Source organism: Narcine bancroftii, chromosome 5, assembly GCF_036971445.1.
Source record: "Narcine bancroftii isolate sNarBan1 chromosome 5, sNarBan1.hap1, whole genome shotgun sequence".
In the NCBI taxonomy this organism is placed as follows: domain Eukaryota; kingdom Metazoa; phylum Chordata; class Chondrichthyes; order Torpediniformes; family Narcinidae; genus Narcine; species Narcine bancroftii.
This window is the reverse complement of record NC_091473.1, coordinates 65,180,284-65,193,121: the sequence shown is the minus strand read 5'-3', so window position 1 is coordinate 65,193,121 and position 12,838 is coordinate 65,180,284. Positions and strand designations below refer to the sequence as shown.

Sequence of the window (12,838 nt, the reverse complement as noted above, 5' to 3'; positions counted from 1 at the left end):
ACACCTGATTTATAGGTTGTTGATCATTTTCTAATTCTTCCTCTTTCATTTCTTCCTACAGAGAGATGACTTCGACTTGGTTGTGTAATTCCACTTCTTTGCCCTGACCGTAATATTCCATGTGGTGTGAATCCAGCTGTTGGTGCCCTAGCCTGCTCCAGTTGCCATTATTGATAGATCCTAATGGCAGGACTGTCACTATTTGTTTCTGGTTTTGTCCCCCTTTTGTACACTGCACACATCATAGATTAATTTCATCTTTATAATACTCTGAACATTGTAAAGCATCCTAATTCCACAAAGTGGTCTCCCACTAAGTGGTTGCAATAAATAATTTTTACAGGATTGGCATTCTTTACATCAGCTTACTATGGAATGGATCTTGTCTACTGGTCCACAGTGTTTAGTCTTGAGGTTCGATCATGTTGTGCCAAACTAGTTGTATACATTAAACCTTTTTTTCTGGAAATCAAGCAACTGGCAGCCTCAAGCAACCCACAAAAAAAAAGCAAGGAAAATAAATAGGTAAAAAATACAGAAGCTTAAAACTGGCGCACCTTCGTGTTAGTTCGCCAATCCAAGCAACATGCAGCCTCAAGCAACAAGAAAATTCACTTATCCGGCATCTACCAATCCCCATAGGTGCCGGATACCAAAGGTTTTACTGTGTTTGTTAAGCTGTACCTCTTATGCTTGTCATCAGTACCTGAACATGCAGAATCCTCACTTTCTGCCTTTTTGAGAGAGAAAAATTAACTATTAGAACCACAGGACAACCTCCTTGTACTCTCGCCAATAAGTCAAGAGAAACTTTATTCCCCAAACTGACTCTCTTCCATTAGACAATCTGCTGAAGGAACAGAGCTAGCCAAAGGGAGAGAGAGGCAAGAGGAGAGAAAAGAAGTCAGGTCGAAGGTGAGCCACACATGGTGGAGCAGAGTGATTTGTAGGGACAAAGGCTGATAAGAAGAGGTGATAATAATGCTACAATGAGAGCTGTTGGGGAAGAAAAGTCAGGGAAGTACAGATTGACCCAAAAAGAGGAGTTGGAAAAATATGGGGATGTAGCGGCCTGCAGGCTGACACAGAAGACGCCATTTTAACACGGCAATCAAGCGGGCTGCACGAGGCGTCAGTGGCCTGTTCCCATAGACCACTGCAAAACAAGCTCTGCCAGCTAATCACTGGTGATGGATTACGAAAAGGCCAATCAGTGCCCAGGGTGGCACAAACAACACCCATTGATGATGCTGCGGGAAAACGAGCAAATCCAGCCAATCGCCGACGAGGGGTTGTGAGGACACCAACTCAGAGTCTGAAGGAGCATGGGTTACCCCATCGGTCACATGGCAGCCAGGATTTACCTGACTATATGAAAGAGAGCAGCTCATTCATTAAATCAGTGTCAACTGCACTCCTTGTGTGTGCCTTATTTTTGAGCTATAACCTCGAGACACACTACAGGTCCAAACAGTGTTTTTGGACCCAAGATATGGAAATGGAAGGCAAACCCTCAGTCAACATGGTCTCTCTAAAGCTGTCGAGCTCCTGGACATCGCAGCCACAGATTTAGTTCCAGCAAGCCGAGGCAGAGTTTGCCATTCACTGGATCTCCGCCGAGAACACACGCTACTATCACGTAGTAAGCACCCTCAACCAGGACACCGTGGCCTGGACCATCAACTTTCTTCAGCACCCTCCAGAGCAAGGGAAGTATGTGGCCAACAAGGAGCTACTCACCCCCACTTTCAAGCTCTTGAGGCACGAGTGCATAAGGTTTGGGAGGACAGGGCCTATTCTGCCCTTATGAGCGTCATGCTCACTCTCAATGATGGTAACACCTCTTGCTCGCTGCTTCAGCAGATCTTTCTGGAGCAGCTGCCTGAAGACATCCGGTTGCTCACCTCAGAAGAGGATTTCAATGACCTCAGAAAGATAGCTGCCCGAGTGGACCTGCTATGGCAGCGAAGAGAGACACCTGCCTTATGCTGAAACAGGTGATGACGCCTCGACAACAGCAACCAGCCAGGAATCCCACTGACCCATGTGACAGGACCCCCCCCCCCCACTCGCCAGTGAGCCATACTGTTTTTATCATCAACACTGGGGTATAGAGGCCAGTCGATGCTGCTTCGCCTGTGCGTTGCCGGGAAATGCCAGAATCGGCTATCATTGATGGCTGCCATGGCCAGCATACATCAAAGTCAGTTCCTGGTCAACACTGGGGCTGTCGGTGTCCTTCCTCCCCCTTCTGCCTCTGACACCCACAGCCAATAACTCAAACATTCGCACCTTCGGCACCCGCACCATTCCCCTTCGTTTCGTCAGCTGCCATTTTACTTGGAGGTTCACTTTGGCATCCATTCGACAGCCATTCCTGTGAGCCAACTTCCTCTGAGCCAATCTCTACTGATGGACAATAAGGATGGAGGCTGGTACACAAAGACTTTCCATTCCGTTTCACTCGGTGGCACTAGACTCACAGCACCCCCCCCCCCCCCCCCACCACATTCCGTGACTGCTTTTGACAATGAGTTTCCTTCCATTACAACACCACATTTCACCTCTACAACAACCGAGCATGAGGTATGGCACCAGATCCTCACTAAAGGGCCTCCCCTCCACACCAGGGCATGCCACCTGCCACCTAAGAAACTTAACCTGGCAAGGGAGGAATTCTGTAAAATGGAGGTCCTTGGACCTCACCACTCCACATGATGCCAAAAGCATCAGGAGGGTGGAGGCCATGAAGAGACTACCGACGCATCAACGATGCCACCACGCCTGGCAGGTATCCAGTCCCCCACATACAAGACTTCACCGCTAACCTTCAGTTGGCCTGGATATTCTCAAAAATTGACTTAATCTAGGGCTAAAATCAAATCCTGGCCCACCTGGATAATAACGCCAAGACTGCCATTATCACCCTCTTTGGACTTTTTGAGTTCCTCTGGATGCCTTTCAGATTAAAAAATGCAGTTCAAACTTTCCAGAGGTTAATGGATGCAGTGGGCCGGGATCTCAAATTTGTTTTCATCTATCTCGATGATATTCTGATAGCTAGCCATGACCACCCCGAGCACGATACTCACTTAAGACTTTTGTCGCTCACCTGAGTGAGTATGGGTTGACCATTAGCCCAGCAAATGCCAATTTGGCCACGAGACTATTGACTTCTTGGGACACTGGATTAATAAAGATGGGGCCAGGCCACTGCCTGAGAAGTTAAAGGCATTCAGTCATTTGCTAGGCCAAATACAGTCAAGGGCCTGCATGATTCATTTTTACCACCGATTCATATCGGCGGCAGCTCGCATTATGAGGCCATTATTCTCCCTCATGTCCAGTCACAAGAAAGACATTATGTGAATGAATGAGGCAGCTGAGGCATTCCAATCTGCTAAGGATGCTCTGGCCAATGCAACACTACTGGTGCACCCTAGGCCTGATGCCCTGATAGCTCTCAAAGTGGATGCCTACGATACAGCAGTCAGGGGTGCGCTTGAGCAGCTGGTGCATGGACAATGGCAGAACTGAAATACAGTGCATTCTACTGCAAACTGTTGGCTCTGTATGTGGTAGTGAGACATTTTCAATATTTCCTGGAGAGCAGGAAATTTCAGATCTTCACCAATCATAAACCACTTATCTTTGCTTTCAGTAAAGTTTCAGATCAATGGTCAGCCAGGCAACAGAGACACCTTTCTTATATTTCAGAATTCTCCACTGACATTAGTCACATTGTAAGCATATCCAATGTGGTAGCTGACGCCTTGTCCTGACCTATCATTTCCACCATACACGCCCCCGCCCCATGCATCGACTACATGGCTCTGGCGAAAGCACAACAAGCAGATCTTGATGTCCCTGCTTAATTGGACTGCAGTAACTGGCCTGCAGCTGGAGGACATCCCAATCGGCCCAGGTGAAATGACTCTTTTGTGACCAGTAAGCCACGCACAATCATCCCAGCCAATTGGAAAAGACAAATTTTCAACATGCTCCTTAATCTGGCACACCCCTCCATTAGGACCACTGTTAGAATGGGAGCTGACCAATTCATTTGGCACGACCTCAAAAAAGACATCAGCCAGTGGGCAAGGACTTGCACACAATGTCAGTCTGCTAAGATTCAGACACATGTAAAGGCCCCTCTCCAGACCATTGGACCACCATGACAAAGATTCAGCCACAAACTCATGGACCTTGTTGGCCCACTACCGGTGTCACGTGGTGCCTGTTACTTGCTCACTATTGTAGACTGTTCAACCAGTGGCCTGAAGCAGTCCTGTTACCTGAGGTATCCATCGAGACATGTGCTAGGGCTCTGCTAAGCAACTGGATGGCACACTGGGGTCCCAGAACATCTCACTTCTGATAGAGGATCCCAATTTACCTCCAACCTATGGGCAACCTTGGCCAATACCCTGGGAACCCAACCACCAGACTGGCATATCACCTACAAGCCAACGTATTGGTGGAGAAGTTCCATAGGCACCTCAAATCAGCCCTAATGGCCAGACTCTCAGGGTCCAACTGGACAGATGAACTGCTGTGGGTCCTCCTGGGCATTCGAACTGTTCTAAGGAGAATTTTAATACATCTGCAACCGTGATGGTGTATGGCATGCCCTTAAGTCGTTCTGGGAGAATTCTTGGCAAGTACTCTGGAAGACCACCAGACACCGTCCTAGCCACACTGCCTGAACACTTGGGAACACTTGCCCCAACACTTCCCAGAGTGCATGGCCATCCTCGATTTAAAGTCCCCAAAGACCTCAAGAACTGTAAATATGTTTTTAAGAGGCACAGTGCTCACCGGCCACTGCTCCAAAGACCATACGAAGGGCCATATCACGTTCTCCGACACAATGGGTCCATCTTTGTTCTGGACATTGGTGGCAGGGAAGAGACTTTCAAGATTGACTGGCTCAAACTGGCACATTTGGACAGCAGCCAACCAATTATACTCCCAATCCTTTGCTGCAGGGGCAGGCCTTCCAAAGGTACTAATACCTTCAATCGCCAGTTCTGGGGGGAGGGGTGGGGTCATGTAGCAGGGGCCCGTGGCTATCACCACAAACTGACACAGAAGACGCCATTTGAATATGGAAATCGGGTGGGCTGCATGAGGCATCAGTGGCCTGTTACCATAGGCCGCTGCAAAATGGGCTCTGCCAGCTAATTGCCAGTGACTCTGCTAAACAACTGGATCACGAAAGGGCCAATCAGGGCCCAGGGTGGCACAGACTACCCCCTTCAATGACATTATGGCAAAACAGGCAGATCCAGCCAATCACTGATGGCGGGTTGAGGAAACCAATAAGAATCTGAAGGAATACGAGTCATGCCTGTCGGTCACATGGCAGTAGGGTCTGCCTGACTATATAAAAGAGAGCAGCCAGTTCATTAAATCAGTGTCAACTGCACTACTTGTGTGTGTCTTATTTCCGAGTGATAACCTCGAGTCACACCACAGGGAAATCATTGCCTTCCCCTACCCTCTTTGAGTCCATCTGGTCCCTTCTGTCCTTCCCTAATAGCTCTTTCCCAAGAGCTCCCGTTGTATGACTATTACCACGTTTTCTTCTCAGGTTCCAGCACAGGCAGTCTTTGTCTCAGCGTATCACTTTGCTCTGCTCTGCCTGGCCCATCATCCACCTGACCCCTTAGTTTCCACTGGCCTCTCTCTCCCTGAGTCGTACACCTTTTAATCAACTGCCTTTGTCCGTCATCATTCACCTCTTCCTGGTTCACTGACCTCTTATCTAACCCCTTCCACTCTGACAGCATTATATTGGATACCTCTGCACTGTCAGTCTTAATCCAGGGTTTGGCCCAAAACATTGACCATTCTTTCCCACTGATGTTGCTTGATGCGCTGAGTTCCTCCAGCAGATTGATTATTTTTTCCTCCTGTTGGTATTCATACCAGTATTATTGCAACACAAGTCATGAAACCAGGAGCAATGTTATGTGAATCAAAACTTTCAATGTGCAAATTTGTGAGAAACAACTTCCGAATAAAGAATTCACATTAGCATTATTTTTCAAGTGCTCTTGCCTGGTCCAGTATTTATAACTAGTGTGTGTCAGAGATGGTTCCCAAGATGTGGGAAGTTTGTATTTTAGTCACTTATTCTGCTTTATCCTGGTCTGAGTTAGTCCTTCCTGGGACAACTGGTGTGAAGGTCTTGTTTTCTGCTTCTAACATCTTCCAAAAGGATGCAGAGAATCTGATCAGTGAGTATGGGGCTCTCAGCCCTGTGGTAGTTTCTGGGCAGCCAGTAATGGGCAGTGAACAGGCAGCATTCAATAAAGGGTCCCGAGCTGAAACATTAACTGACCATTTCTCCCCATGGATGCTGCCTGACCTGCTGTGACCCTCCAACTTCTCTTTGTGCACTCAAAATTTCAGTGCCTGCATGTTTTGTGTTTCTCTTCAACCTAGCATCAGTGATTTCCAGCAATGGTGCGATTGAGTAGTCAGCCCTCCTTTAAGAGCTGAAGCCCTGAGGTCATTTTGGTCTGGTCGATGATTCCTTTAAGCTTCTGGTGTTAGAGAAAAGTGGTTCACATGCTGTGGGTAAATCAGCATATGACAACTCAAACATTAAATGCTTCTGCATGAGATGCTCAGAAGAAAACTGTGTTAACAAGACTGGGATAAGCAGGATCAAGTCCTCCACAAAGCAGTGGTTTTTGATGCAATCAAAATTCAACCTCCTTCCTTACTCACCCACCCCCCCTTCCATTCTTGTTTCATAATGCATGTTGTTGTCCTGCACACGTACCCTCTGATTTGTTTTCCTCTCCCTCTCTTGCAATTGCTCACTGACTGAAAATGATTAAAAGAGATCCATTATGTTAAAATGTTAACCATAATGGTGCACAGTTGAAAATGCACAGTTAATGTCAGAATCCAGAGACTCTAATTTATAGGCTTTTGGGGCTGTAAATCTCAAGAAGCAGTTAAGCTACTTTGGCAATTAACAGAATTAATAATTTGTGAATAAATCGCATAGTGTCAAAGTATATCCATGCACCACCATGCTTTGGTGGAGGCAGCCATTTTTGTAAATAGGCTATCGGAATATTATTCTGGGGTTGCTGTGAAAGTCAGCCTGAAGAAAACTGAGGTCCTCCATCAGCCAGCTCCCCACCATGACTACCAGCCCCCCCACATCTCCATCGGGCACACAAAACTCAAAACGGTCAACCAGTTTACCTTTCTCGGCTGCACCATTTCATCAGATGCAAGGATCGACAATGAGATAGACAACAGACTCGCCAAGGCAAATAGCGCCTTTGGAAGACTACACAAAAGAGTCTGGAAAAACAACCAACTGAAAAACCTCACAAAGATAAGCGTATACAGAGCCGTTGTCATACCCACACTCCTGTTCGGCTCCGAATCATGGGTCCTCTACCGGCATCACCTACGGCTCCTAGAACGCTTCCACCAGCGTTGTCTCCGCTCCATCCTCAACATCCATTGGAGCGCTTTCATCCCTAACGTCGAAGTACTCGAGATGGCAGAGGTCGACAGCATCGAGTCCACGCTGCTGAAGATCCAGCTGCGCTGGATGGGTCACGTCTCCAGAATGGAGGACCATCGCCTTCCCAAGATCGTGTTATATGGCGAGCTCTCCACTGGCCACTGTGACAGAGGTGCACCAAAGAAAAGGTACAAGGACTGCCTAAAGAAATCTCTTGGTGCCTGCCACATTGACCACCGCCAGTGGGCTGATATCGCCTCAAACCGTGCATCTTGGCGCCTCACAGTTTGGCGGGCAGCAACCTCCTTTGAAGAAGACCGCAGAGCCCACCTCACTGACAAAAGGCAAAGGAGGAAAAACCCAACACCCAACCCCAACCAACCAATTTTCCCCTGCAGCCGCTGCAACCGTGTCTGCCTGTCCCGCATCGGACTTGTCAGTCACCAACGAGCCTGCAGCTGACGTGGACTTTTACCCCCTCCATAAATCTTCGTCCGCGAAGCCAAGCCAAAGAAAGAAGATATTATGACTGGTATAACCTATACATCCATTCTATAACACCATCATTGAGGTTCTTTCATGTCCTTATATGACAGCTGTGATAACCATATATTCAATTGCACTGTGAGAGTTGAAGTATGCGAATGAACGCCCATGTTTCCTGATGTTGCAAGTGATTAAACTTTCAAAGAACTTTATTCACAATGAAGCATTTTGAGTTTTGAAACATAATGCATAAAATGCAATTTAGTTGTTAATTACTGCATGTCCCTCATAAGTGGTTCTGTGGGATCGGGCTGTTTCATGTGCAGTGGGGTCTAACAGGAGCAGTTCTAAGACCAGCTGGTGCCAGATTAATTTTCACTTCAAAGAAACCTTTTGACACACGTTAAGAGGGACTTGACCTTTTTATTTGAAGATGGACTTGAATTTAATTGATTAAGTTTGTGTTATAAGGTTGATATGGTTATTGTTAACGGTATCAAAGGCCAGCTCAAGGTCATTAGGAGAATTGTGTTTAAATTTGTGGCACTAGCCTATTCTTGGTCTATTTTGGTATTAGGGCAGATGAGTAAACGTCAGCTGGTACCTGAAGATCTGTGAATGGTGTTCTTTTCTTTGTTAGTAACAGGATGACTTGTTTAAAAATGCACTTTGCCATTAAAATCTCTTATCCACACTGAACATCTATCTGCCTTGTCTTAAAGATGGCAGGTTTCTGAACCTCTTAAAGATGCAGTGTTGAACAGTGGGTTTTGAGGAGTTTGTTTTCTTTTGTTGATGATTTATGGAGAAAGAAGCAAAGGTAGTGTTTCAAGTCAATGACCCTGCATGCAATTGAGATTTTATATAAAAACAGGTTGTTTAAGTGGTCAAGGCAGTTTGAAGTGGAACTTGGTCGGGGATGGGTGGGGGTGGGAAATCCCCAGGAAGATATCTGGCCAACACCTGTGCTGATAACTTTTCCCCATTAAATATTAACCTTGAGATATGGGAATGCAAAATGCAAAATTTGAACTCAGTTCAAAATATTGTACTTGTGTGAATATTGGAAAGTATTGGGCAGAGCAATGGAGAGATTTTGGATCTATGTTCTCCATTTGTGATGCTCTCTGCAAAAACTTTATCCAGAACTTGTGGTCTCCCCACTGGCCCTCTTGTGATCATATATACAAATGAGAAGTCCTCGATCACTTGTCCTTTTTGGAATTTTGATGTCTACTGGCTACCACGTAGGTGATGTTCAGAATGCATTGCACCTGAACTGCAACAGCAATTTAATGCTTAAGTCATCCTGAGTATATTGTACTGAAATGCCCAAAGAGGTGGACAATTTTTAAAAATTGCGAAATTTGATCCTAGAATTTCTAGATAATTTTTTAAAATAATTAGACGCGATAGCAGATATTATAATGAGATGTCCACTTACAAGGCTGAAGTATTGCATCATAATCAGGATAAAAAGTTCAGACTGATGGAATGGATCAAAACTATTGAAAGAAAAGGCATATAATGTGTTGAAGGTTACAGCAGACTAGTAAAAGCTGTTAACAAGAGAAAATATACCAAGCTCACATTAAGGTCAAAAATAGACACTGAGCACCAGATCAAGTCAACATTGGGCCCCTTGAGGATCAAAGAATTACAAGAGCCGATGATTGGTCTTTGATCTGAGATGTTGATGTTGATTCTGCTTCTCTTTCCACAGATGCTGCCTGACCTTTGAGTTTCCAGTATTTTCTGATTTTTGGTTTGGTGTTCCTTTGAGGATGAGAGGGGTATGGAGGGTTATGGTCCGAATGCAATTCAATGGGACTAAGGAGAATAATGGTTTGACACAGACTAGATAGGCCAAATGGCCTGTTTCTATGCTGTAGTGTTCTATAGTTCTGAGGTTGTAATGAAGAAATGGCTGAACTTTAAGAAATATTTTATTATCTGTTCACATTAAAATGAACTAAAACTATCTCAGTAATAACATAAAATCTGGGGCAAAAAACAAATGAATTTAAAACAGTTATCAGTGAAGATAAGATATGGGGGAATGGGTTAAGTTGATATCCCATAGAGATTAATTCTAGCATCAAAAAATATGGCTATTGATATAATTGATACATTAATTATAATCTTCTAACAGTCGCCTGTTTATGGAAGAGTCCCTGTACATTATAAAAGAATACAAGAAATAGGAGCAAAAGTCAGCCATCTGCCCCGAGGAGCCTGCTCTGCTATTCAACAAGATCACGACTGATCTGGCCATGAAATCGGCTCCACATATCTGTTTTCCAGAAGTCTTAATTTTCCCACTATTTAAAAATCTATATATTTGTGTCTTAAATATACTTAATGAAGCAACCTCTGCTGCTTCTTTGAGTAGAGAATTCCAGAGATTCACTACCTGTAGAGGAAGTTCCTCCTCATCTCTGCCTTACATCTGCTTTTCCATCTTGAGGCTGTGTTCCCTAGTTATAGTCTTGCCTGCCAGTGGGAACAATCTCCCCTCTTCTATCTTTCCCATTCATTTCATAACTTTACAAGTTTCGATAAGATCCCACCATTTCCCCCTCCTAAGCTCCAATTAGTATAGTCTAAGGCTATTCAATTTCTCCTCCTAACTTATCCCCCTCGCTTCCAGAATCAACCTTGTCTTACATTTCCAGTTTCCTAATGTCCTCTTAAGACAAAAGGGGAGACAGACCATTTATCATAAGTCTGCACTGGGAATATGCTGGAATCCTTTACTAAGGAAGTGGCAGCAGGACACAATCAAATCAAGACAGCCAACATGATTTTATAAAAGGGAAATTGTGTTTGACAATTATATTGAAATTCTTAGAAGATGTAATAGGCAGGGTGGATAAAGGAGAACAAGTAGATTTTATGTGTTTGTTTCTCCAAAAGCCATTCAATAAGATGCCAAATAAAGACTAGTATAGGTGGTATCGAAGCATGAACTGAAGGTGGACGAGCAGAAAATAGAATGAGATATGGGTCATTTCAAGTTGTTAAGTTGCAGCCAGATGGATGCCAAACACATCGCAACGATTTGCAATCATTGTTAACAATTTAGATGAAAGTGCTGATGAATCCAAGATGAATAGGAAGAGAAGTTTGGAGGATAGCAGAAGGAATCTGCAAATGGATATAGAGAAGTTAAGTGAGCAGCTACTTAGTAGTTGTTGTAAGGTGAGCAATTGCACGATGATTCACTTCAGTGGGGAGAATAGAAGAGCGGAGTACTGTATTGTTTGTGGAGAAATTATAGTATGTTGCTATGCAGGGAATTTAAGTCTCCTAGTTATTGAAACAGATGATTAGGAGCCAGGCGCAGCAAGTAGTTAAGGAAAATGAAATGTTGCCTTTTATTTCAAAAGGAATGGATAATAAAAGTATCATCTTGCTACAATTGTGCTGTGATCACACTTAGAATGCACTCATTATTCTTGGCACATCTATTTACTGAAGTGGATTGTTTATTGTCATATGTGCTAAGGTACAGAAAAAAATTTGTCTTGTGGGCAATCCAGGCAAGTCAACTTATCCTTGATAACAAAAGTAGTGCAAAATAAAGCAGAAGTGCAAGGCATAGTGTCACAGATGAAAAGCTCAAGTCAAAACTGCAAGGGCAGCATTTATTTTAATGAATGAGTAATTATTCAATAATGTGGTAACAAAGAGGAAGAAACTATCCTTGAATATGGTGGTGCATGTTTTTGTAAGAACATAAGAAGTAGGAGAGGTCATCTGGTCCGTCAAGACTGCTCTGCCAGTCAATAAAATCATGGCTGATCTGACTGTGGGCTTAGCTCCACCTACCTGCCTTTTCTCCATAACCTTTAATTATGAAAAAAATCTTTCATATATTGGGGTATTCTCCACTGGTTCCTTGGGCAGAGAATTCCACACATAAATGTATCTTTGGCCCAATGGGCTGGGGAAGAATAGACTGGGCTGGGTCCTATAATATAAGGCGACCAGAAGAACAGGCATAGTCAGTGGAGAGGAGGTTGATTTGTTTGATTGCCTGAGCTGTGTTCTCAACTCACTGCAAATTCTTGTGGACTTGGGCAGAGCAGTTCTTGTAGCCACAGTATACTTTCTATAGTGCAGCTATAAAAATTGCTTAGATACATTGAGGACATGTCCAATTTTCTTAGGCTTCTCAAGAAATAGAGTCAACGTGCTTTCTTTGCTATAGTGTCAAAGTAAGAATATGCATTAGAGGTACCCGAGAGGAGATTCTTGAGATTGATTCTTGAGGTGAAAGTGTTATCTCATGAAGAAAAGATGGTTCATAACTGGCTGGAGTTGAGAAGAATGAGAAGTCATATCACTAAAACATTTGGATTCTGATGGGATTTGACAAGATTGTCATTGAGAGGATGTCTCTCCTAGTTAGAGGATCTACATCTCTTGGAGGTATAGTTTCAGGTTGAAGTCTTATCCTTCCCATTGTCAATCAAATGAAAGTTTGTCTCAACAGTCTTTATCTTTGAAGTTCAATAATTACAACAGCTGCGGAGGCTGAGTCACTGTATTTATTGAAGATGCTGCTCTTTTGCTTCAAGATGAGTGAACTAGTTGTAAACTGGCACAGATTAATCTCAGCAAAGGTGATGGACCCTCAAAATTTCTTCTGTGGGTTGAAAGAAACAAGTGCTTCAATGCATCAATGAGACTGTTCTTGGAGTATTGTGCACAATTCTGGTCACCCAATACACAAGGGTTAGACAAACTCAGCAGGTCACACAGCATCCATTAGAAGTAAGGGTAACCAATGTTTCTTGCTTGGCCCTTTGTTCGGAATAAGAAAAAAAAACAGGTAGACGCCTGAATAAA

General features: G+C 44.2%; 1 protein-coding gene across 1 annotated transcript in view; it reads left to right on the top strand.

The window, feature by feature from the left end:
- The window catches only part of imp3 (IMP U3 small nucleolar ribonucleoprotein 3), a 221,220-nt gene extending 220,875 nt beyond the window's left edge, over positions 1-345 (top strand). The window contains exon 7 of the mRNA XM_069937635.1: positions 62-345. Within this exon, the coding sequence (XP_069793736.1) occupies positions 62-88 (27 nt within the window). The 3' untranslated portion in view covers positions 89-345. The remainder of the gene's footprint in view (positions 1-61) is intronic.
- Positions 346-12,838: the final 12,493 nt, after the last annotated feature.